The sequence below is a fragment of the Balaenoptera acutorostrata genome, chromosome X (assembly GCF_949987535.1).
Source record: "Balaenoptera acutorostrata chromosome X, mBalAcu1.1, whole genome shotgun sequence".
Lineage (NCBI taxonomy): Eukaryota > Metazoa > Chordata > Mammalia > Artiodactyla > Balaenopteridae > Balaenoptera > Balaenoptera acutorostrata.
The window spans coordinates 7,211,552-7,237,769 of NC_080085.1; the positions used below are offsets into that span (position 1 = coordinate 7,211,552).

Sequence of the window (26,218 nt, forward strand, 5' to 3'; positions counted from 1 at the left end):
TCCAAAAGCACAAATCCAGACGCATCCTGGACAGCTTTGCTAGAGCAGGATGGGGTCCTAGTCTTGATATAAACGAGGGTCACATGGCAGAGCTGACTACAGTGTCCTGAGGAAATGGTGCCTTGCCTTTGATAGACTTACCTAGGTGGCTTGCGTCTCCAATGAATAGTATATACAGTATTTTTGCCCCCGGATATATATATGCACATGCATATATTCAATATCTATAGTATGCAAATTTTATAAACAGCCGACCGTCTGCACTGCCCATCCCCCGGCCCGCGGCTCCCGCAGATGCGGAAGACCACACGCAGATGCGGACCAGGGCCCCCCGCGGATGAGGACGAGGGCTTCTGTGGATTTTGGTATCCGTGGGGGTCCTAGAACAAATCTCTCACGGATATCAAAGGAAAACTCTCCATATAATTATATATGTATACTTTATATATATAATCTATATTTCAACTGATGCAAAGATGGAAACGTAGGCAATGATCTGAGCATAAGTCAGGTCCCAAGGATTCCTTAAACTGAATCATTGCTCAACACAACGTGGGGACCGAGGGCTAAATTGCCGGTCCAAGCCTGTCCTCCGCTGCCCCCTAGTGGTGGATAAGGAACTTGCTGTGCAGCTGCTGCTCGGTGCCCCGGTCGGTCCTGCTGCCTCTTCTCGTGGCTTTTTGGCATCATCACTATCTGACTCAAGAGCATTCGCTGGCGGTGTTGTTCAGACAGAATCCACGTCAGGCTGGGAGCTCGGACACAGCTACTTTTATTAACTTTTCCAAGGACCTGCATCTGGCATTTAACATTACAGCCAGATCAGAAAAACTAATGTCAGTGGAGAGTCTGGAGAAGCTGCAGAGTGTCTGATCTCGAAGGACTCCCCCTGCCATCCCCAAGCGCAGGCTCACGGATCATCCCTCCTACCACAAAGAGGGTCCTGGGGAATACGCTAACGTGGTGATGGGAGTGAGATCTGGGGGGATGCTACACCCTGCACTGCGCTGATGCAGGCGAGAACACAGTCCTAAGGGATGAGAAACGTGGAGTCGGAGGGAGACGGGGTCTGGACCTCTGTCTCGTTCTCTCACAGGTCTCCCTGGGCTTTTGGAACAGACTCAGTCTCCTTTCCGTTGCGGGACACACTTGCAACATGGATTTCAATTGTGCTGGCATCAGAACCTGGAGAGGAAAAAAGACTGTCACGTGACGGTGTCTGTGTCCGAGAACGTCTTTCACAAGCTTCACAACCGTCTGTATTTTAAAAAGAAAATTACATGATACTTTCACCTGCACGTGGTTAAATCATTCCAAAGGACAAAAATCCTACAGAATCATCTGGGGCAGCTGATGTACGACCTCCCTGAAGGGAGGTCCACCCCCGCCTCCCTTCCTCCAAACTTCCCCACTGGGCAGCTCACCGCATCTCAGCCAAACCCTGTGGATGCTGCAGCCCAAAAGGAAACAGACTGTTGACACGGGGGAGTTGCGGAGCCCTGGGACACGCTGTCTAAGGGGCCCGAGACCTCGGTGCACTGTGGTGACGGTGGGCACAGCTGCCCCAGGGGTCACTCGGGGGCAACAGCACTCTGGGGTCGCCCGGCCACCTGCTCTCAATGCCACGAGGTGCCCCAAGGACTCCTCTTACTAAAACTTAAGAGGAGGGACGTAGGTAACAATCAGTAGAATGAAAGCAAACATCACTCCAGCCAAAAGAGTAATCCTGGAGGTCTGTTTAATCATCCCAACAACACGCCTTCCTTTAGAAGGTGTGGGAGATCTTTGCAACAGATGTCAGAATTGTTCTTTCTACGGCTATCACTCCACAAATATCCAGGCTTGCCTGCTGGATGCCAGGTTCTAGGGTGTGTGTGTCAGGAATACAGCGAAGGAAGACGCAGAGGAGGGTGGCCTTTTCAGCTGTGCATGGGGCAGGTGACTGCCCTTCAGGAACATCTCCAAATCCCAACTCCCTCCACCGAGAGGCCCCGCTGACGGCTGCAGCCTCCTCCCTTCATGTCCCTCTGTTCACTCACAACCTTCAGGCACATGCTTCTCTTACGTCCAAGCTCAGTGCTGCCCCAGGGCCTTTGCACATCTCTTTTTCTGCCTGCAAAGCGCTCCAGATTTTCTCATGGCTCACTCCCACACCGCATTCAGGTCTAACTCAAATGTTACCTCCTCCTCAAGGAGGTGTCTGGGACGCCCATCTAAAACCACTCTCCTGCCCCCTCTTGACGTGTTCTTCTTCGCAGCACTTCTCACTGCCTTGAATATTATACAGTTCTTTGTGACTTTCATTCACAAATGCTGCTATAATAATTATTATATAATTATATGGAGAGTCTTAGTGGACAGCGCATTTGTCCACCCTAGTCACCACGGTATCTGTAGTGCCTCAACCACCCCCGGCACGATAAGCTAACGTTGAATGGCTAAATACCGTGGGGTCACCGCCTTGACACCCGTGGGACACGGCACAGGCACCTCAGAGGACTGATGGAGACTAACGTATAAAACCCAGCAGTAACAAGCCCGGAGTAAGAAGAGCCACACGCCGAGTTTTAGAGGACACTTAGGGGAAAAAGGAGAGGCCGTCAGCACGCTGCGGGCTTGGAAACGCCTGGGGAAGCCACTTCCGCTTCTGGAACCGCCCGCCAGCCGGAGGGGTTCACCGGCGCTTCCCGAAGGCTCGCTTCTCTCGGCGTCGCTCGCCGTTCCTGAGCGCGTCCTGGGCTCATGGGAACTTGTGTGCGATTTCTGTGGTCTTTTCAAAAAGCCTCTGGGTTGGAGGGTCACACGGGGGCTCGTGATCAAGGTCTGGCCCGTGACCTGACACTTGGGACATATTCTGCCCCCTTTTTCAGAGTTCCTGCTTCCTTGCCCGTCCCCCGGGGCTCCACGGAGGAGACCCCTGTGTGTCACGACAACACTGAGCGTCAGATGCCAGCGCCGCCGCTGAATACACACACACACACACACACACACACACACACACACACACACACACACACACACACACACACACACACACACACCCACCCACCTGCCCCACGCCCCTGGCCCCCAGCCCCGCCTGCACCGAGTTGGCCGGCTGCTTGCAGCTGGGCTTTCCAGCAGGCCTGCTTTTCCATGGGTTTCCTCGTCTGGTCTTAAAGTCTCTGAGAAGCAAATCCAAAGAGGCCATGGTGGTGGGGGTGAGGGACTAACTCTCTATCGGTGCGTGTGCACATCTGAGTGTGCGTGCAGGAAACGCAGCTGCCAGCGACCTCCCAGTGCCCAAGGGCCGAGCGCCTTCCTCGCAACTCCCGTCAGGGAGCCTTGCAAGCCCAGGCAGGTTCTCGAGAACGTCCCGGCTCCACGCAGACCTGACATTTGGGAGGCATAGTGGATGCCTCCGGTGCCCTCAGCTGTTGTTCTTGGATCCCTTAAAGCCTCGAGGCGCTAGATCAGAAACCCAACCAGGTGGTTAGGAGCACGAGCCATGGAGAGCGTGCAACCCCTGGGCCTGCGTCCCCTTCAAGGTGTTCAGCTGGGTGCAGCCAGCCCGACAGAGCTGGAGGCCCTGGGGCGTGTTCCCTCCCACGCTCCCCTGGCAAACACGACCCATGGCGCCACCTGGTGTTACGTGGAGGGGCCAGTGACGGCAGAGAGAGTCACAGACAAAGAATGGGGTGTATGAGACAGAACAGAGAAATGGGGACGGTAAGGGGGAAGTGCGGGAGCGAACAGGCAATTTGGGGAGGTGTGAAACTGTGATGGAGGATAAAGAGATGTGGGGGAGACGCAACGGTGGGAGAAAGAGTACTGTGGGAAACGGCAGAAACGTGGTGGGGGGCAGGAGATACGGAATTGCCAGGCAGAACAGAGGATTACGGGGGAAAGAGTACTGTGGGGCAGACTGGCCGTTGTGGAAGAGAGGCATTGCGAGAGAGAGAACTGTGGCAGATGACGGGCAATTGTCAGAGAGAAGGAATTACGCTGGAGAACAGAAATCTCTCCGAGAAAAAGAATTGGGGGAGCGGTGGAACGCGGTAGCAAAAGCAACTGTAGAAGACAACAGGTTTGTGAGAAACCATGAAGAATCCAGGATTGTGGCAGAAAATGGGAAATTGTGGAAAGAGAATTGCGGGAGCAATAGGGGGCTGTGGGAGAAACACAGAACTGTGAGAAAAGCAAGGGGTTGTGGGAGAGGATGGAGAATTGTGGGAACAACGAGGGATTAGGGGAGAGAAGGGGCAATGTGGGTGAGAGGGAATGGTGCAAGAACTAGGGTATTGTGAGCGAGACAGGGAATCGTGGGAAAGACACCTGGGGGGAGAGAAAAGACGTGCGAGAGAGACATACAGTTACGCCCCCTCACTTCCATCCACTGTTCTGCAGAGGCCGCAAGCTTCCTACCTGTGGACACACTACACGTGCTCTCTTCTAACGACAGCCTTCTTTGCCTCCCCACATGCCCCGCGTCTCGGCCCTACCCCACTGACGCAATCCTTATACTCTGTGGTCCATCTTGTCCAAGCCACACCCCTATCCCTGTGGCCACGCCCCTCTGCTTTGCCACAGCAAGGGAAGGCCTGTTCTCGTCAACGCCCCTCCCCTCCAGGCCTCTGCCGAAGACACGCCCCCTTTGTGACAACAGCCCCAGCTCCACTGTCGCCCCGCCCTGCCACCGGAGCCGTGCCCCCTGCCGGTGGGCGGGGCTTGGGGGAAACCTGGTCCAGGGTGACGTTGAAGGCTAGGGGAGCAGATCTCCTGAGAAACACACCCCCCAACCCTTGAAGGCAATGATAAGGTTAAAGTATCCATCAGATCCTGAACTTTTCCGTTGTGAACACAAAGTGTCCCTGTTAAAGAAGGGCCAGAGATCAGACACTACGCTTCGTAAAGCTCATGGACAGAGGAAATAATATTTTAAGGTTTTCTGGTGCTCACCAGATAAAAACCAACCAGGTTTTTGCTTATTTGTGAGAAGTACCCTTTTTTCTTGACTTTTAGTCCCAAGGGAAATTCCGATTCTTCATAAAGATGCGATTTTGAACGAAGTTGTCATAGAGAATTACACAGAGATCCCCTCAATGTTAGCTGTTGCCATGGCCACGAAGCATGATCATCCAATCAACTCTCCCACATCCATTCACTAGGCTAGTCCTACAAGCAAATCTGAGTGCATCTCTCCACTTAAAAACCTTAACTGGCCTCGCGCTGGCCACTAGATAAAATGCAAACTGGCCTCACGCTGGCCACTAGATAAAATGCAAACTCCTTAGCAGAATCCGTAAAAACCCTTCGTTATCTGTTCCCGACCTGCCTCTCCAGCTTCCCACAAACCCCACGCTGTGGCCACCCCTGAACAACGTGCAGACATTCTGCCCTGAGTCTCCACACAGGGTGTCCTCCGGGCTTCCCCCTCTCCCATTGCAGTCTGCGGTGCAAGACCCAGCCTGAACATGACCTCCTCCAGAAACCCTCACCCATGTGCCAACACCCATGGAGGCCCTGCCTTTTCTGTGTCCCTTTAACGCGTCAGACTTTTTAGAATAAAATATAGTATCGTCTTTACTTAACTGATACTTGCAAGTTTCCTACATGACACTTCCCAGGGACACTCACAATCCACACACACCGCCCCCGCCCCTCAGCTAAAATGCTGTTGACCATATTGCAGAGGCTCAATGAATATTTGTTCAAACTCAGTTGACTTATGTCAAGTACCTAGTAAGTGCCAGACGCCACGTCAGATACTTCCTATCGGAGGCTCAGTGTAAGCCTGTTGGCCTCGAAGTGAATCCTAAAGTAGTAGATAGAGGCTTAAGGATATGATAAACCAGTCAAGCTTCACCTTAACCAATGCAAACAGGGAGAAGCCTAATTGTATTTACTGCTTCGAGTTTGTATCTCTGGGCTTTTCTCCCACACGTACTTCTGTATTATGAGTAGCTCCCTACCTTTACTAAAGAGACTAAAAGCAAAGTGGCTGGAAAGGAGGAGAAAGGAAACAGCCCAAGACCAAGCCAGCCGTATCTCATTTCCAAGATTACCACTGTAGACATTAGGCTGCCGTTTCCTGAGGGTTCTGGCAGCAGCGTATACAGCCTGTGGTATAAGAACAGGAGTCTCCCGCGTGGGGATCATTCTGCCCCGGGCTTGCTTCCTGACGTGTATCCACATCGTTAGCCCAGATTGCTCTGCCTTCACACTTTAAACGCAGATTGGAAATTTTCATGGACTCTTTCATTCTATATCTCGCCAACATTTGCTCCATGTCTCCGCTCAGGTTATGAATATGTAATGGGACTTATGTATGCTTACTAGAGTTAGCATTTATGGAATGCCCTCTGTGTCCCAGCACTATTTAAGCACATAGCACAAAGATCTATTTAATCTTATGAAAATCACTGTTGTTCGCACCCTATTAGAGGTCAAGAAATACTAAGTGAGATTTGCAGGAAGGGCTAGTCCTCAGCTCACTTGGAGGAGGCCCAGATGGACAGTCCTGTGCCCAGAAGCCACGAGCCCTTCCTGGAGGTTATGATCATGGCTCCTGCGTAGCAAGTCCATTCCTTATACTGAGGCCATGTGCCACCTTGCTTCTAGCAAGCTTGACAAATGTTGCTTTTATGCAAAGAAAGTGCCTACTCATTACAAAGTCTTACTAAAAAAAATGGTTAAGAAGATCTCAGCTCTTTTTTTCCCCAGCTCTTTTGAGATATATTTGACATAGTACCCCAACTCTTATGTTACTAAGAATTCTTTAAATCTTATGTCTAAGAAGTCTTTACATCTTATAATTAATTACTCTTAGGCCTTTTAGAACTAATTTCCCATCAAAAATGTGTAATTTAACATAATTATTACAAACGACTATTGGGCCCTTACCACGTGCAGTGGTCAAGCATGAGTGCAAGACGGTACATGGGCCGCAGAGTGATGCATTCTGGTTAAAAGCGTTTTCAACCAGCCCCAGTGTAATAAAGTGGGTAGAGGGAGGGGCTTCAGGGCCTCAGTGGGGACAGAAGGAGGGCGTGGGGTGGCCTCCTCCCCAAGCAGCATTTGTGGGAATCAACCCCCTGATCCCCAGAGGAGGTGCTGCAAACATGTGTCTGCTTCTTGTAAAGAATTTCTAGTCTTGTTACTCAATGCTAACAGCAAAATGTCTGCTCAAGAAGAATCTTTCAAGGGAATAAAGATCTGCATAGACCAGGGACAGTAAAATTAATCAGCTATCATAACCATGACAGTCCCTGAGATTTAGTAAGGAATAAGGATCATAGGTCTAGCGATTATTCTCTCTCATTACCAATCTTGATTAGAATATAAATGAGCTTTTTGTAATAGTAAATTCAGAATGCAGAGCAAATGATAAATTATAAGGTTACAGTATGTTTAATGAAAAGTACATATAATAGGTTTATTTATATAAATAGTATGCATGAATATATAATATAAAATGTATGTAATAACTTTAGTAGATGGCAATCTTTAGAGAAACATTATTTGGGCCTTGAACTGATACTTTCTTCCTCCTTATCAGCTGGGCTAATAGACATAACCCCAAATCAGATTAAACAGGAGCTTAAAAAGAGGACCAATCTGAGGACCACAGTGTTGAAGTGAAAAGGACAGATCAGAAGAGCCAGGACCGGACGACCAGCGTGTTATCTTAAATGTCCCCGAATGAGGTGGACAAACCAAGCTGCAAGTAAAAGCTACAGAGGTCAGGTTGTACCATTCATTGTCTTACAGCAAACGCTCGCGACGGGTTTGAAGTGGCAATTTATCTCATATTCAAAATGCCATCCAGCCCAGGGTGGAGCCAGTTATAATTATTACAAGGCTACGGTGCTTAATAACCAGAGGAAAGGTACCACTATGATAGTAAAAGGAGAGGAGGAGGAGGAGATGCAAGACTAACATTGTCACTTTCCATTCTCGCCTTGAAGCAGGTTCCAGACATCAGGACAGATCCTATGCACCAGCCACCTCGCCGTTTATAAAGCATTTCCAGGGGAGCCAGGGGCCCCGCTGTCTGCCCGCCTTGGTGGAGGGGCTCTTACCTTCAGACAGCAGGCTCAAGGCCTCGTCGGAAGTGTGTCCGCCGGCCCGCACCTCCTTCCCGGCAGCGCGGCTTTCCCGGGCCTCACGGGAGCCCTTCGGGGACGGGGGACCCCGCTCGGCGGCCGACGTGCTCATCGATTCCCACTGGATCTCCTTCCTGGGAGCCCGAAAAGCCGGCCGGCAGCCTGTCCAGCCGTGGAAGGCCAGGGACAGCAGGAACCCTTGGGCTGGATTCAGTATCCCCTGGCAGGGAGGACAGAGAGACAGGGGTGAGTCAGGGTGGGACGGTGGGAATCAGAGCACTGGGTGGTCCCAGGGTGACTCGGGGCCCGCTGGGCTGGCCTCACTGCAACCTGCCCCACTGGCTGGTGTAGGGCGAGACAGAGGTTGGCTGGAGGTGCTGGGCCCTCAAAGGTGCCTGAAGACAGAGGAGGTGGGGTGGGGAGAGGAGCTGAGTCAGACCAGAGGCGGGGGGCGGGAGAGGGGAGGCCCTGGGCGGCCCAGCAGGGCTGTGTCACCTCTGGCCCATGGCCGCGCTCTCCCCCAGGGACTCGGGGCCCTGCCCCTCGCGCCCCTGGCAGGATGTGAGCGCACAAAGGCGCCTGAGCCTAACAGTCTAGGAAACTTTGCTTGCGTGTGGTCCCTGCACGTGACCACAGCACAGGCAGGGGTGGAGGCAGCTAATGCTGGTCTTATTCTCCTGAATCAGCTTTCCCCCGACTCTGAAGCAACGTAAATTTTAATTCTGTGTAGGGCTCCGTGTATCTCCACTAACAGCTCGCGTATGGATTTTTGTACTTGGAAATGCAGTATAATGAAAACATTGAGGGAAACTACCCATGCTCTTTCCACCTTATTATGATTTTGTGTATTTCTCGCCAATATTTTTGCATACACGTGTTACTAGGTAGTTGAAATCAGTATAATTTTTAGATCTTGCGTTTTTCACTTAACACTAGATTTCACAATTGTCATTTTTTTACATTGTCATCTTCAACATCGGCAGAACATTCCTCAAGATCAAAGACCATCATTAACTTAACCATTCCCTTTTGTTTAAAACAATGTGGGTTATCTATAATGCTTTATAATTACGGATAATGTTATAAGCAATACCTACATCCCTATGGTATTTTTCAGTCTGAAACATTTCTTCAAGAGAAATTCCCTGATATTTTAAATCTGCCTGGAAGGTTTGATTCACTTGCCAAGTTGATTTACCAGAGTCATATCCATTTAATAATGATCCCAACACTGAATGAAAATAGCTAGCTCGTGGACCAAGGCCAGATGTAAGCATCCCAGGAACCTATTCAACTCCCTGCATATTTAAATAACATATAGATCATACTTCTGAGTGGTTTTATCCCTTTTTTTTTTTTTTTTCTTTAGGAAGAACATTTTAAATTAAGATGGACCTACCATCATGAACCACGTGGTCTTGGCTGCATTTCTGACCTGTCTCAAAGAGGCTCCACTGATATCTGGTTGCATTTCAAGATAGAATAAAAGGCTTTCATTGATGATATTCGACACCCAACTGTTAGAAAGAAAACGGCCCACAGGTGAAGAGAACATGTGACATAATTCATTTTTAACGCTGGGGGCCAGGGACCATGCCTGCCGAGACCTAGAAGTCCTGGGGCGAGGGCAGTGCCTGCTTAGCAGCAAGGAGGACGCAGCACAGCAAGAATCTGACGTAAGAGATGCCACCCCTCTCAGCCCAAAGCAGAGACCAACAGATCCTTCCCATGGTCGCACTCAACACCACATCAGGTGGAAGGTTCTAGCACACGTCAAATAACCCAGAGTTCATCCTTCCTCTGAAGAGTAAGCTAATGTTTTGATGGAGACCAAAACAAATCTTGACATTTTATGTTTGAATTTTTTGAGGTTATTGTTGGCAGGGAGGTGACGTTTGAAACCACAAGCTCAGTGTATTTTTAGAGGGAGCTAATTTACGTCTGTCGCAGGAGACTGTCCAAACAAACCTCCCCACGTCAGATCAATTATTAACCCCACAAAGGCGTGCGCTGTCTTGCGAAGCATTGCTTCACCACAGCAAAGTGTTTCCTGATTCCAGTCGATTTTTGCATTGGTTACAGGTCTATGCCCAGCACACCCACGTGAAACGCTGGGGCACGACACCTGTGGCGGGGGGTTTGGGGGAAATGGGGGGTGGGTGGACAGTTGAGGACAGGAAGATTGCTCTCTACCCTTCTTTTTTTTTTATTATTTTTATTTTTTTGGCTGTGCCACGCAGCTTGTGGGATCTTAGCTCCCCAACCAGGGATGGAACCCATGTCCTCTGCAGTGGAAGCGTGGAGTGCTAACCACTGGACCGCCGGGGAAGTCCCACTCTCTACCCTTCTTGCCTGAGCAGTGAGTCACAACACTAAAGATGGGCCCTTGCCCTATTATCTTGTCAGATACAGGAATCCTGGTGTCAAGACTGATGCAAGGACTTCCCTGGTGGTCCAATGGTTAGGACTCCACGCTTCCACTACAGGATGTGCGGGTTCGATCCCTGGTCGGGGAACTAAGATCCCACATGCTGTGCGGCAAAAAAAAAAAAAAAAAAATAAGACTGCTGCAAATGGGTGGATTTAGAAGGCACTTGATTTGAATGCTAACCCCAGCAATGGGACAAAACTCCGGAGGCATATGGTTGGGATGCATCAAAACTAAACTCGGGACTTTTCGTTCTTAGGGCTTTTTATATAGTTTGAGTAGATGTGAATATCTTTCCAGAAGTTCATGGATGGTAGACTTGCCTTCCTGTCTCACAAGCATTTCCTCCAAAGGCACCTAGCACAAGTTTTAAAAATTTCCTCTCCAAAGACGCTTCCCTTTGGAACTTTCAGGTCACACTTGGAAAAGCAAATGACAGGCGGTTTGCATTTCCTTTCCCAGCGAGAGTTTTAAAAAAAGAAGAAAGGTTACCAAATAATGAAAACCAGCATTATTTTGAAAAATCGGGTCTTGATCACGTCTCCCATCCGCCTCTCGTTCTCCGTGTAAACTCCTTGTCTTCCTTTCAGTAAAGAGGCCACTGTGAAGAGCAGAGGGGAACAGCACGTAATTTCATTATTTACGTTTCCCGCGTGCAAAGGAAGGGCAGTAAAGCAGATGGGAGCTCAGCAGCACAGCCAGGAGCGCGTGAAGCCCAGCAAGACCCGGCCATGCTTTCCTCACCACCTCCACCTGGGACTTCGCGGAGACGCACGGGAATATAGAGTTTTTAAACGTTTACTATGAAATCACTTTAGATTTACACAAGATTTGCAAAGACAGTACCGAGAGTTCCCGACACCCAGCTGTCCCCAGAGTTAACATCTTACACAACCACAGTCACATTGGTCACCATGAAGAAATCAACACTGGTACAGTGCTGTTAACTACACTCTGGGTTTTATCTGGATTTTACTAGTTCGGGAACCATATTTGTTTACGGTTTATATTTTTTACTATAAAAATAATGCATGCTCACTATTTTAAATTGTTGAAAGATTTGACATTTATCCTTGCAGACAAGTTGGAAAATATAAAAAAGTTTTAGGAAAGAATTGATAACCCATAGTTCACCCAGAGACAACCGTTGTTAGCATCTTAGTGTATTTCTTTCCAGTCTTTTTCATTTGTTTGATGTAATCAAATCACTATTTTTTAATGCAATTTTGTTAAAAAAACAAAAAGCTATATTTAATAGACTAGTTTTATGGGGGGAGGGGTGTTTTGTTTTTAATTTTTATTGGCGTATAGTTGATTTACAATGTTGTGTTAGTTTCAGGTGTACAGCACACTAGTTTTAAATGCAGATATGCAAAGAGAGATCCAAAGAGCTGCAGCGATTTTTCTCTCCCTAGTGGTAGAGCACTTCACTTGGGTTAAAGTTCTACAATCCACAGCTGATCCTCAAGTGACCTTTCTGTTAAGGTGTGTTTCTTTCTTCTCATTCTGCCCGTGAGGGACCCACAGGGCGGCATGAGGGGCCTGGAGACTTGCCCCAGGGGACGCTTCCTTGAGGATGGGATGGGGGCTGGAATGCAGGTCCCCTGCCTTGGCCCGGAGGTCTGTCCAGTGCATTCCGCTGACTCACAAGATCCCTCTCACCCAGTTCTTCCTGATGCATTTGACTCACTTCCTGTGCTCTCCTTCCTGTTTACTGCCCAAGTGGGAGAAGACACAGGCCCAGACATCACGGGAGGGCCCAGGCTCCCAGGACGGCTCAGTCCACATCCGTCCCTTCCCCTAGGCTGCCCTTTCCTTTCCTGCTCCCGTCTCCCCTCCGCAGTTTTCCAAGGCCACTCGGGTCCTCCGGGGCACGCCAATGGCAGACTCAGGATGAGCCCAGACAGAAGTGAAAAGCCCCCTGGTCCCGGCTTTGAGCTGGCAGGCGTTGGCCAAGAACTCGTACAGCCCATCAATGAGTAGGCTCGCTCCCTCTCGTTTATTAAACCCCCTCACTTTCCCCAGCTGTATTCTGCTCCTCTCTGGAGGATGACAAACGAGGTCCGTGGTCCCAGACAATGATCAGAGCCCGTGGCCTGGGGCCGTAGCCATGGCCCGGCCCCCAGAGAACTTCCCCGTGGTTTACCTGCAGTCACTGTCTTTCGGAAGAGGATGGGGTTGGCCACGAGGACGAGCAGCAGAGGCAAGTACGTGGTGACGTAGTGGGGGATGGCATGCTCCGGACCCCTCTCACACCTGAGGGAGGAAAGCCGGGTCGTTCTCGGGAGAAAACGGGGCTTTGCCTGAGATACGCCGACTTATCTGGAAGTCGAGATAAGAGGACCAGATCGAAGAGGGAAAGACACAGATCGACTTCTGACTCTGCCCGAAGGAAACCTGACTCATGTCTCACGTCTGCGGACAAGTGATAAATCACAGAAGAAAAAGGAGGATTCATCATGGTTCTGCTTGTCTCGTAAATCAGGGAGCTTTTAAAGTTCCCTGCTGGGAAAAGGTGAAGAGAGGAAAAGGCTCTCTGGGGTGGTGGATTCCCGCCCCCCAACTCCCCCGCTGGGTCTCTCAAACAAGTGGGTCTCCCCCCACTTGTCTTTCAAACAAGACAAAGGCATTCTATGAACCAGCTGGGTTTTCAGCACTCTCTACATACGTGCTAAGCCTGGCTGACATCACGAATAAGATCCAAGCTCTGTCCTCGACCAACTCAAAATACCCAAGCCTCATGCTGCACAGAATATCTGTTCTCATGGTGACAGATAATCATTTCACTGGTTCTTTTCAGGGAGAAGGACCAGGATTTCTACTGATGGGTCTTGAGAATCATCTGTCGCCACAGGACACGGTGGAGTGCCACACACAGGTATGTTACCAAGGTCGGGGCTATCAGTTAACAAACACATAGTGTAGAGGAAAATGGCAAAGAGGAGGAGAGAATCCAAAGCAAAGGGGGTGTTGCCCAGGCCCGACCCCAGACGGGGTGGAAAAGCAGAGGAGGGAACAGCTCCTGTGGCCACGGAAGGTGGAACGAGAAAAATGCTAGTGTTCTCGTTTTCATATGTGTGAAGTACTTACACCAGAGGGGAGAGTGGCTGAAAATGCATGAAAACAGGTAAGAAAAATGCAGTGCCCATCTTTGTTGCCTTAAGGATGACAATACCACCTGAGGATGGTGCCTTCTTTTTGTTTTTTTGTTTGTGTGTTTTGGTTTTTACCCTGAAAGCCATATTTTATTGGAGTATGGTTGACTTACAATGTTGTGTTGCTACCTTCTTTTTAACAGAAGCTTTCCTCTTCAGCTGTGAAAGCTAAACTGTGGTCTGGAAGGGCTTGAGGGGAGAAAGGGAAACAAGAGGAGGAAGAGATGAGATTCGGATGCCCGTGCTGAACGTTAGGAACAAATGAAAGAGGGTGGGAGCCTGCAGAGCGCCAAGGGCTCTGGGTCGTCGTGGGCTCTGAGGATGGATATAAGGAAGGATGGAGATGCTTCAGGGGGGCGGCCTCGTGGAGACCGCGGGGCACCTTGGCGCTCCTGAGTGCCCTGCAGCAATGGCTCGCTCACGCTCAGATGCAACGTCCCCAGGATCCCACAGGTGGAGGCCAGAGATAAAAACTCCCTTTCCAATTAAGTGCATCCCTCTGCAACAGCTGCTAACTCTGTATTTGTCCTTTTCGGGTTCCTGGGGAGAGTGGGCTGTTTGGAGGGTTCTACACAGAGGCCTGGGAGTAGTCACTGTCAACAAAGCAACACCAACGTGGAGACATCTGAGTGAGTGGCTACAAGAAATCGAAAAAGAAGGGGCAGAAACGGTCTACACCACAGGTCAGCAAACTTTTTCTGTAAAGGAGCAGATAGTCAATATTTTAGCCTTCAGAACCCTCACAGCCTCTGTCAAAACTACTCAGCTCTAATGTGTAAAGCGGCCATAGACCATACATACACAAATGGGCACGGCTGTGTGCGAATAAAGCTTTATTTACAAAAGCAGGCAGAGGGCCGGATCTGTCCTGAGGGCTGTGCTGTGCTGATCCCGGGTGTACACCGTCCTGAAATCACAGACAAAGAGACAATGTCCAACCTCTGTTTTTCAGTTTTCCATGGAAAATTAGAGTGTATATCCTTGGAGGGACCTTGAGTCTTTACAAATGGTTGCACGGATGGGATTTTAAACTTGAAGAAATGCCTGAGACAATTTCAGAGGCCACACATCGCCCAGCGTCTGTGTTCAGAACAGCACAGGATGGAGAGGTGAGAAAGCGCAGACAGCAGAGGCTTAAAATAAGCTCGTCAAGAGCGAGCGACCCTTTGTGTCTTCCAGCCATCTCCGACTCATTCTTGGGATGTTCAGCTCACCTGCTCGCCCAGAGGAAGCCGGTTTGAAGAATGAAAACTAAACAGTGGGCAGGGGAAGGCTGCGTCCGTCTGGAGGGGGACAGGCCTGGAGGCTGGCACACAGGCTGGTACGCAGGAGCCGTGCCCCCAGCTCTGCATCCACACCGCGCACAGCCCCGACCCACACGCACGGGACAGGCAGAGGCAGGGGCGCTGACTCAAGGTGCCACCCACTGTGCTCTCAGCTGCACGGATCCAGGACGCTGGCCTGCCCGCCCGCTCGCGGTCAGCGCCCGGGCGTCTCCTGCAAGAGAGGCGGGGGGGTGCAGGCGTTGGGGGAGCGGGCTTGCTGGGAGCCCCGGCTTACCTGGCCACGGAAGGGTAGTACAGCATGAATGCTCCTTCTACGCAGAGCAGCGCGGCCAGGCCCCAGGCCATCATGTGGTAGAGCAGGATGGTACTGGGGAGGAAGGAGCAGGATGGTACCGGGGGAGGAAGGAGCAGGATGGTACCGGGGGAGGAAGGAGCAGGATGGTACCGGGGGAGGAAGGAGCAGGATGGTACCGGGGGAGGAAGGAGCAGGATGGTACTGGGGGAGGAAGGAGCAGAGGGGCGGCGATGCCTGAGGTCCAGCGCTGAGCAAGCCCCGAGCTCCGCGAGCGGCAGGAAGATGCACACAGAGCAAACCCTTGGCAAACAGCTGCCTGATTTTGCCTGTGAGGTTTTTATTTTTCCTCTGATTGAGGTGAAATTCATATAACATCAAACTCACCATTTTAAAATGAGCAACTCAGCGGCATTTAGGACATCTTACAATGCCGTGCAAGCACCACCTCTATCCAGTTCCAAAACATGTTCATCCCCCCAAAAGGAAACCCGGACCCATTCAGTGGTCTTTCCACATCATGCTTGTGCCCCCAGCCCTGGCAACCACTCATCTACCATCTGTCCTATGGATTTGCCTATTCTGGACATTTCATCTAAGGGGAATCATACACGACGTGGCCTTCTGCGTCTGGCTTCTTTCCCTCAACCTAAGGCTTTCAAGATTGAGAGGAGGGGACTTCCCTGGTGGCACAGTGGTTAAGAATTCACCTGCCAATGCAGGGGACACGGGTTCGAGCCCTGGTCCGGGAAGATCCCACATGCCGCCGAGCAGCTAAGCCTGTGCGCCACAACTACTGAGCCCGTGAGCCACAACTACTGAGCCCGCGTGCCACAACTACTGAAGCCCGTGCGCCTAGAGCCAGTGCTCCGCCACAAGAGAAGCCACCGCAATGAGAAGCCCACGCACCACAAAGAAGAGCAGCCCCTGCTCGCTGCAACTAGAGAAAGCCCCCGTGCAGCAACGAAGACCCAACGCAGCCAAAAATAAATAAATAAAATACATTTTTAAAAAACCACAAAAAACCCTCTGCCAGACGCCTGGCAGAGAGTGCAACCCCTGGCCCATCAGGACTTTAACCCTGCGGATCCGCCGTGGGGACAAAGGGCGCGGTCAGGGATGGGGTGAAGGGCGCCCTTCTACAAGGAGACAGGAGGGAAAAGAGATGGCCCAGAAGGGCATGCTTCAGGGAGGAACCACGGCACAGCTGGCCCACTGGGCGGCCGCGCGGACGCGGCTGCACCTTCGCCTCCCCTGGCGCTGCTGGTTCTGGAGCAGCCCTTCCCTGCCCGTCCGGCTTCGGGAGCGCGTGGGGGTCTGTCCTGCCCAGAAGTCACAGGCCTTGCAGGACACTCAGGAAACTAAGGAGCAGCTTTGTGCAGGGGCTGGGCTGTGGTGGGGTGGCATCTGCGTTCCAGACGCCAAGCCTGGGCTGCAGGAAGCCGCTGGTGTCATCTCCTGGGTGGGAGGGCAAGGCCAGCTCGCGCTCCTCAAAGCCCGGCCCTCGGTTCCACCCCACCCCCACCGGCCCCAAATGCCCGCGAGGGGAGGAAGTCAGACCCGGGCCGCGGGACCCAGGCGGCGGCCGCGTCAATAACCGATACAGCCAGAAAGCCACACCCATGTGGCCGCGATGGATCGATCGGGAGCAGCCCCGGCTGAAGACCCTCGTCCCTTTTTGTGACGGCAAGCCAGCTTTCACGTGCAGGCTCGCGAAGGTCCCCCCCCCAGACCCTCTTTGCTCTCACACTCTCCTTTTCTTAGGGCAAGCAGAGCTGCTCCCGGGATCTCAGGTGCCTGCCGGCGTGGTTAAAACGTGCGTCTCCCGCACCTGGAGCCCAAGAGGCCGTTTACATGTTAACTTTCAATCTGCCTTAATGACATTTCTTAGGGAAAATTCTCCCGCGCCAAAGGAAACAGCTAAATGCTGGAAGGATCTAGAAGGGAATGTGGAGTTTAATCCAGCCATACCGGAGAAGTCTGGCCCCTGCCTGGGAATTCCTCGGGACCCCTCTCCACCAGCTGCAGGCTCTTCATTGCCACCTACAGAATCCACTCCGCCCTCGGCTCTGGAAACAAGCTGGCGATTCAGAGAGGGGCTCCGGAGGCTTCTGGACCCACACGCTCAGCTCTGGCTCTAAACCCCCAGGGCCGGCCCCTCAGCGACCTCACCCCGGGAAGCGTGACTTCTGCTAGGCACGAGGGCGGGGCTGTGTCTCCGTGGCTACAGAGCGCCCGTCTTGTTTCTCTGCTGTGTGCCCGCTCCTCTTTGACGGGAGAGCCCACTTCGCTCCCGGCGGTCTTCCTAGCCCTGGAACCCTGCCCTGGCTCTTGCCCTTGGGACGCATCTGGACGTTTGGCATCCCTGGAGGGCGGCCGCCTGTTTGATGGGCGGGTCCCTGGAAGCCTGGCGTCCTCTAGCCCCTGCACATCGCAGACTTCTGCCCATCCTAACGCCAAGCTCCAAGATGAATTCCAAACACCCGCCAGGGTGTGAGGAGGGCTTCCTGATTGCCTGTCCTGGCTTCTGAGGGCTCTGTCTGTCCTCCAGGTCCAGAGAGCTGTCACACAGCCCTGTCCAACTCCAGTCCCTCATGGGTGGAGGTGCATTTCCTATGACAGCAGGAGACATACTCTTCTAGCTTCTGTTCAGTGCTCCAAGGTTCCTCTTATCTCCACAACTGGTGGTCTGTGAGACCTGTAATTGTGTCATAGCTCCGATCCCTCCCAAACTGAGTGAGGGAACCATCACACTCGCACTCAGCGTCAGGGACAAGGTCTCCTCATGCTGCTCGCTGCCTACGCAAAGTCATTCTCCCTTTTTTCCTCAGTAACAGAACCTGGATGTCACGCAGAGCAGCAGCACGCTTGGATAACCAACTATATTTCCTACCTCCTCTTACAGCTAAGTATGGCCAGAAAACTAAGTTCTGGCCAATAACATGAAAACGTTATTGTTGTGTAAAACTCCCATGGACAACAGGCCTGCTTAAAACAGCTCCCTGCTTAAAGGGATCTGGCTCAGGGGACAACAGGCCCCTTTTGCATTGCCCCCTACCTCCTTCCTGTTTTCTGGAATGCTGATGTGATGACTGGAGCTCCAGCAGCTATTCTGGGCCATGATACCTTGAGTATGGAAGTCACATAATAGAATGGTGGAGCAGAAAGAGAGAAGGAGCTTGGGTCCCTGATTTCCATCATAAGAGCCCTAGATTGCCCACCTCTGGCCTCTTTTAGCGTGAAAGAGAAATTCCTATCTTAAGTCACTACTGTTTTATGTAGCCAAAACTAATTCTCACTGATATACCTGGTTGGCAGCCTTTAACCTTAACTATCTCCCCTACAGAATTTTCACAATCAAGTATACCTCGGTTTTGTACAGATGTGTAAGAGCTTGGGAACTAAGGCAAAAAGGTAGAAGAAAGAAACCCAAAAATGAAGCAAGTACTAAATTTCAGGCCAGAGAGACAAAGTGAATGATGATGTGATATACATAAGGAATACCAAGGATTTTAGAGTGGTGATTCACTAAGATTGCCCAGTGTAGTCTATAGCCTTAATATGGTCTTTATTTGGTTACTCACGTTGGTTTTAAAAGTGAATTTATTCAACCAGTGGTGCTGGGGCAACTGGATATCCACCTACAAAAGAATAAAGGCGGACCTATCCTCACCTCCACACAAAAATTAATTCAAAGATCTAAATAAAATTGTTCAAACTATAAAACTCTTAGAAGGAAACAAAGGTATAAATCCTTGTGACCTCGGGTTAGGCAATGGTTTCTTAGATGACAGCAAACGCACAAGAAATAAGAGAAAAAAACAGAAAAACTGGATTTCATCAAAATTAAAAACTTTTATGCTTCAAAAGATACCATCAAGTAAGTGAAAAGACAACCTGCTGAATGAGAGAAGATATTTGTAAATCATATATCTAATGAGGTACTCATATCCAGAATATATAAAGAACTCCTATAACTCAATAATAAAAAGACAAACAGCCCAATTAAAAACTGGAAAAAGGAAGTGAAGAGCTATTTCTCCAAAGAAAGTACAAAGAAATGGCCAATAAGCACATGAGAAGATGCTAAACATCATTAGTCATCAGGGAAATCAAAACCACAACGAGATGCCACTTCACACACAGTAGGATGGCTAAAATCTTAAAAAACCAAACAAACACACAGAAAACAAGTGTTGTTATCAAGGATGTGGAGAAACTGGAACCATTAAACATTGCTGGTGCAAAGGTAAAATGGTACAGTCTTTGGAAAGCAGTTCAGCAGTGCCTTATAAGGTTATACAGAGTTACTATATGACCCAGGAATTCCACTCCAAGGTGTATACCCATAAGTATATGGCAAAAACATATGTCCACACAAACACCTGCGTACAAATATTCATTGCAGCATTATTCCTAACAGTCAAAACAACGGAAACAACCTAAAAGTCCAGTGACTGATAAACGGGTAAAATGCAGATAGCAAAACAATGGAATATTATTCAGCAACACACAGGAATGAAGTACTGATACATGCCACAATATGGATAAACCTTGAAAATAACAGGCCAAGTTTAACCAGCCAGATACAAAACGCCACATATTGTATGATTCCATTTACAGGAACTGTCCAGAACAGGCAAATCCAGAGACAGACAGTAGATGTGAAGTTACCAGGAGCTGCGGGAGAGGGAAGAATGGGGAATGACTAGTAACCAGTACAGAGATTTGGGGGATGAAAAACACGTCATAAAACCAAATAATGGTTATGGTTGCACAATTCTGTGAATATGCTCCCAAACAATGGATTTTATACATTTAAACAGATGAACTTTATAAAGCTATTTAAAAAGAAAAAAAGCAAACAAGGGCTGCGTGCAAAGGGGACGTAATGGAAGTGGACCACGAACTTGGTCGGGGTCACATCCTTCCTGGGCCCAGAGCCAGGAGACCAGGACACCCTCCGTGCCCTCCTGCTTCTCTTTGGCAGGCAGGTTCTCTGTGTTTCTGTCTCCTCCATAACGTGCACATCCCAGCTCCACCCCAGCTCCCAGTTACTGAGCACCTGCTATGTGCCAGGCTCCCTCCATAACCATCCACGGGTACTATCACCTTGACTGTTCCCAGGAACCTCCTGAGGTGGGTACTGTTTTACAGCCGAGAAAACGGAAGTCCAGAGAGGTTCAGCAACTTGCCAACAGTCACACAGCTAGTCAGTGACGGGGCAGGAATTTGAACCCACCAGGACCGAGGCACTAACCCTTCCTGGGTTCCTCCCAGGCAGCCCCTGGCAGCTCCAGAACTCTTGGGCTCCGTATTTAGCGTACTGTATCAATACATACGTCTAAGAACTTTTTTCCTAAACCTTTAGATACCATCAGAATTTTTTATTTTCATGCCAATTCTTTTTTTTTTTTAAGTCTTTGTCCTGTGCCAAATATTTAATTTATTGAAATACTGCTTTCAGGGTTTTAAAATCCTCAGTTTTTTTCTTGGTAGGGGGCACCCGGAGAAATCCTCGATATTTCGATTGTGCCTTCAGCCTTTTATAAAAATGAGCTGGCACAGATGTTTCGCGGTGGAGGGGTCAGCTGAAAGGTTCTGATCAGCTGGGTCTGCCGTACAGAGATGGAGCGCTCAGCGGTGTCTCCAACCTTCCCTCAGGCAACAAACTAGGGCAGAAGCCAGAGGGCTTGCTCTGAATACCTCAGTCCCGCCGATCTCCGGATCACCAGGTAGGCATCGACCGCATAGCAAAACAGCCACCAGAAGCAGGCGCTGTACAGCAGCTGTATCCACATCTGTAATCAGGAAGAGCCGGCATCAAAGCTGCTGCACGTGGGTTCCAGACCGCCCCGTCCGTGAAATGAGCTGGCAGACGCCCACTTCCTCTGACGTCACGGGGCAGCACATGAAAGCCCTCCAGAGAGGCTTGGAAACCCAGGCTAGGATGTGGCCTGGGACGGGCGTGTGCCTGGGTGCCCTGTCTGCTCAGCTGCACCGGGTCCAGCGAGCCCTGCCTTGTGCTACACTTGTAGTCAGGGAGGTAAAGGGCTCAGGTGTGCAGCTTGGCCTGGCATGAAGGTATTTGAATGAGAAGCCCTTTTGCTGAGGACCAAGGAGGATGGGCAGGAAGGACCTTCCCAGTAGAAGGAAGGGGGGGTCTCTGTACGTTAGAAGCAGCATGAGATCTATATACTAAGACGGAGCCTCCATCGGGATGCAGCCGGGAAGCAGCAGAGGGGAGGAAGGGAGAGATGATGACAGTTCTGGCACAGATGGCGGGGTCAACAGGGCATCAGTGTCCTCTGAGGTCATTCACTGGAGTGTTAACTTGGCGGACAGAGCAATACGGATGAACAAATTGCTATATTTCAATATATATTTTGTTAAGTAAATACATCCATTAAATCGATAACATTTTTTTTCTTTTTTTCTCTTTTTTTGGCCAGCTGGTTTTGATTGTGGCTGGATCTAAGGTAAGGATTGAATGTGTGTTTAAGGGTGGGGATGGGGAACATACTAGCACAGTGGTTCTAAAACTGGAGTGTGGGTCAGAGGCTCCTGGAGGGTTTGTTAAATCACAGACGGCCCGCACCCCCGGGTCCCTGGTCAGTGGGGTGAGGGCTCTGAGCACGTGCATTTCTAAAAGTTACGGTGGGCTGGCGGGAGGGGTGGGACCACACTTTGAGGACACAGCGTAAGGAAGCGGGGCAAAGGTGGGGGAAGGGGGAGGCCAGGGAAGGTACACTTACCGCACTCCCCATGCAAAAGGTGGCGGGCCACACGTCTGTCCCGTTCACGGCTGAGATGCCGTCCACGAAACTCGGGAACCCTAACCACACCATAGACCGGACTGTGATACCTAAGGGAGAATCAGGTGATGCTTTGTATCTGCTCCTAATGCAAATCTAAAGGTGACTTGTTGACTCTGTAAAAATGATGGATGGACGGATGGATGGATGGATGGATAGGTAGGCAGATAGACAGATAGATAGGAAGGGAAAGAGAAAGATGTGAGGGAGACAGGGAGGAAAGAAACACACGCTGGTGTGTGCAGAGAGACAGAGAAAAAAATAAGACTCAGGAAATAATTATTATGGTAGTGGAGCAATCCCAGGCACTTTGATTTCGACTTCAACCACCATTAGCCACGGTGCTGTTCCTAATGCTGTCTGTTTGTTTATTTGGCGCCCAGGAGTGATTACGTGAATAACAATCTATATTTTTGGCTATATTTTTAATGTCCAAGTTAACTAGCCCTCACATAAAGAACAATGATTGAAAAAGCACATCCTGAAGTTTAAAAAGATAGTTCTTTCATTCTTTAAAAAAAAATACATTTAAGATTTTCACAAATTAGCTCTTGATAATCTACTTTTGACATTTATTATTTGTGAGTTTTCCTTGCTATCTGACCCAAATATCTAATTCTCCTCAACACAGTATACACACCTAAGGCATATGTTAGTGTCTTTGTTAGCTAAGTCGATAGATAGCTGTTGTTTAAGCATTCACTATGCAACGCACTGGTCAAGGGGACCTGTGAGCAGTACAGGGTTACACTCTAGTGTAGTGTGTGTATTTCACACACAAAAATATACACCATATCACATGCTACCAAATATACACTGTGTCATATACCGCTAAAGGGAGACTATGAATACTAAAAGCCTAAGATACAGCTTCTCATTCTTAAGCACAGATAACAAAAATAATGCTTTGCTTCCGTATAGTGCTTTGTCGTTTTCAGTACAGAGCTCTGCTTTGAGCTCGATAAACACTTTTTTTTTTTTTTGTATCTATATGAGGTGATGGATATTTACTAAACCTGTTGTGGTAATCATTTCATGATAAATGTTAAGTTATTATGCTGTACACCTTAAACTTATACAGTGCTGTATGTCAATTATATCTCAGTAAAACTGGGGAGGGAGTTCCTTGGTGGCCTAGTGGTTAGGATTCTGTGCTTTCACTGCCGTGGCCTGGGTTCAATCCCTGGTCAGGGAACTGAGATCCTGCAAGCTGCACGGTGTGGCAAAAAAAAAAAAAAAAAGATATTAAAAAAAAAAAACTGGGGGAAAAAAACCACCCCGTGAGATAGGCATCTGTATTTCTTATTTTTCAGGGAGGAGGTCTGGTCACCAAGCCTTCCCCTGATTCCTGCTTCGGCTCATTTGCCCGCAATGTCATGCACCTTCCTTCTAAAGGCCAAAGGATATACAAATATTATTTTGCTGACCCTCAAAAGATGTTTGGGTGCAGCTCTATTTTCAGATATTCAAGTTATAGAAACTAGATTATTATTAAGATGCTTTTCCAAAATGCTTTAGCAGAATCAGGAAGAAAACCAATTTTTTATTTAATTGTCTTGCACCAAATTGATTTTATCCCTATAGCTTCCTGTGTTACTCCTCGAGTCTAAGAAAGTGACTAGAGGTTCCATAGCATTTATCTGAAGCCAGGATTCTTGAGTGTCTCCAATCACACAACCAGGAACAGGAGAACCAGGCCCTGGGACACACAGCCACCTGTGCCCAATTAAGCACTCAAGGTGCCCCAGAAGCTGCTGCCACCCCCTCACGGCAGAGCGGTGGAAGGCACTTCAAATATCACCAGCAGCCTTTCCTTCAAGAGCAAACATGACTGAAAAATACAATTCCAAAATGCCAGCACCTGTCACCCGACTGCAAAACATGGACAGTATTTGGATCCTGATTCGAACAAACCAATTGTAAAATAGCATTTATGAGACACCTGAACATACACCAGTGATATTAAGGAACTGGTTTTCATTATTTTGGGGTGATAATGATATCTGTGTGATATATATATGTTTTTTAAAAATTCTTATCTTCTACAGCTATATATTGAGATTTGTGTGGGTGAAATGGTATAAATTCTGGAATCTGCTTCAAATTAATCCAGCGGAGAGTGGGATACGGGGATGGGGTATAGATGAAGCTAGGTGATGGGTACAGGGAGTTCATTACACAGTCTCTCTACATTTGCATATGTTAAAAATTTTCCAAAATAAAAAAGTTAAAATGCTTGGCAGTATCTAGCACAGAGGTTTGTAAAATGTACCATGCTAGAGTTGAAAGCAGGGGGCAAAGTTTCTGTAAAGGGCCAGAGAGAAGATATCTTAGGCTCTATGGGCCATAGTTTCTCTGTTCAGCACTCACTTCTGCCCTTGTAAGGCCAAGATGCCCCCAAACAGTGCACAAGTGCAGGGCATGGCTGTATCCCATAAGACTCCACTTACGGACGCTGACGTTTGCATTTCATGGAATATTTACATGTCAGAAATAGTCTTCTTCTTCAGATTTTTCTAAAAACACTTTAAAATGTAAAAACTTTCTTAGTTCCTGGGCCATAGATAAGAGGCAGCAGGCAGGATTTGGCCTAGAGGCTGCAAGTTTGCCCACCTGTGGTATAAAACCCAAACTTAAATAGATAGATAAATAAACAAGTAAGTAAATAAAATTGTAATATATATATGGGTTTCTTCCTGATTCTGCTAAATCATTTTGGAAACGATTCTCTGTGTGTGTGTGTGCACGCGCACGAAATATTAACCGTTATTCTCTCACTAGTGGTACAATTAGGGATGCATTGTATTTTCTGGGTTTTCCTTCACAGCACCGTCTAAAGTTTCCCTAGTAAGTGCAGTAACAAATACATCAAACTGTTTAAAAAAAACAACGGTCCCGCGAAGGAACTTTTACCGACCATCTTGCATCGCAGAGTCCCCTGGCCGTCCAGTCCGGTCCCCGGGGAGCCGCCCCCGGCTCGGCCCTCCCACCCGTGGACCGGGCGTCCTTACCCGCGCGGCGACCGGGTCCCAGGCGGGGGGGTGGGGTGGGGGTGGCGCGCGCTCATCCTCGCCCCCGGCCGGGAGCGACCTGCGGGCCGCGCGGACGGGTCCCCACCCGCGGGCGCGCCCTCACCCAGGCAGCCGAGCAGGTCGCAGGCGGCGGCGGCGCGCAGGATGCGGGCGGAGGCCGGGGCGCGGGCCGCGGCCGGCGGGGAGGCCGAGGGGAGCCCGGGGCCCGCGGGCCGGCGCCCGGGCAGCAGCCGCAGGAGGCCGAGCGCCAGGTGCAGCGCGCCGCTGCCCAGGCACAGCGCGTGGAAGGCCCGCGGCTGGAAGCTCAGCATCAGCTGCGTGGCGGCGTCCCGCGTGGCGCAGCAGAAGGTCCCCAGGCGCGGGGAGGCCATGGTCCGTGCTGGGGACGCGGCTCGGGTCTGCCGGGACCCCGCCGGCCCGCCCGGGTCATGTGCTGGGCCGGCCCTTGGCGGGGGAGGAGGAGGGGGGGGCGTCATGTGCCCCGGGCCTCTCCGCAGCCCCCGCCCGATCCCCCGCGCTGGCAGTCAAGGCGCCAGGCTCGCTGAGGGCCTCGCGCCTCTGCCGACGCCACGAGGCCTCACGAGGGTGATGCTTGGTCGGGGGGTGGAGGGGGGCGGGGGAAGGAGCGCGCCGGGGCGGGGAAGTCAGCTCTCTCCCCGTTCACCAAGGCCTTCCCAGGGGGAGGCGTGGGGCGTTGTTAATTCTCCAGAATCCAGAGCCCCCCCCCCTCACCGCCCCCCGGACACCGCCGTGTCTTCTTAACTCATCTTATAAGAAAGCACGCCTCGTGCCAGATCTGCCCTGTGTGGGACTCTGACGTCCCTAGTTTTGATCCCTTACAGGTTCATAAACTGTGACTGCAGTGATTGGCATTAAAATACTGCTTTTTTACGGTCGCTCTCCCGTATGGAAACGACCCCCCAGAGCTAGGGTTTTCCCTGAAAATCAACAAATCTTGAAGAAAGGGGAAACTGCTTTGCCCAGCTCCACACACACACACACACACACACACACACGCATTGTGCACCTTTCAGAGCTGTTCCATTTTTACTCAACAATGTAGGGTTAAGTTTTTCACATTGTAAATTCGCTTTTGAGAGTAGCTCTGTTTAGGAAAATAATGTTC

General features: G+C 50.1%; 1 protein-coding gene across 1 annotated transcript; it reads right to left on the bottom strand.

Moving 5' to 3' along the window:
- Positions 1-756: 756 nt before the first annotated feature.
- GPR143 (G protein-coupled receptor 143) lies at positions 757-25,530 on the bottom strand. The gene is made up of 9 exons (XM_057538036.1): positions 25,196-25,530; positions 22,001-22,110; positions 20,952-21,046; positions 15,228-15,320; positions 12,659-12,768; positions 11,005-11,113; positions 9,484-9,601; positions 8,061-8,304; positions 757-1,185 (listed from the first exon to the last, which is right to left on the bottom strand). Exons 1-9 carry the CDS (start codon positions 25,461-25,463, stop codon positions 1,091-1,093), a joined length of 1,242 nt encoding a protein of 413 aa, XP_057394019.1. The 5' UTR covers positions 25,464-25,530; the 3' UTR covers positions 757-1,090.
- Positions 25,531-26,218: the final 688 nt, after the last annotated feature.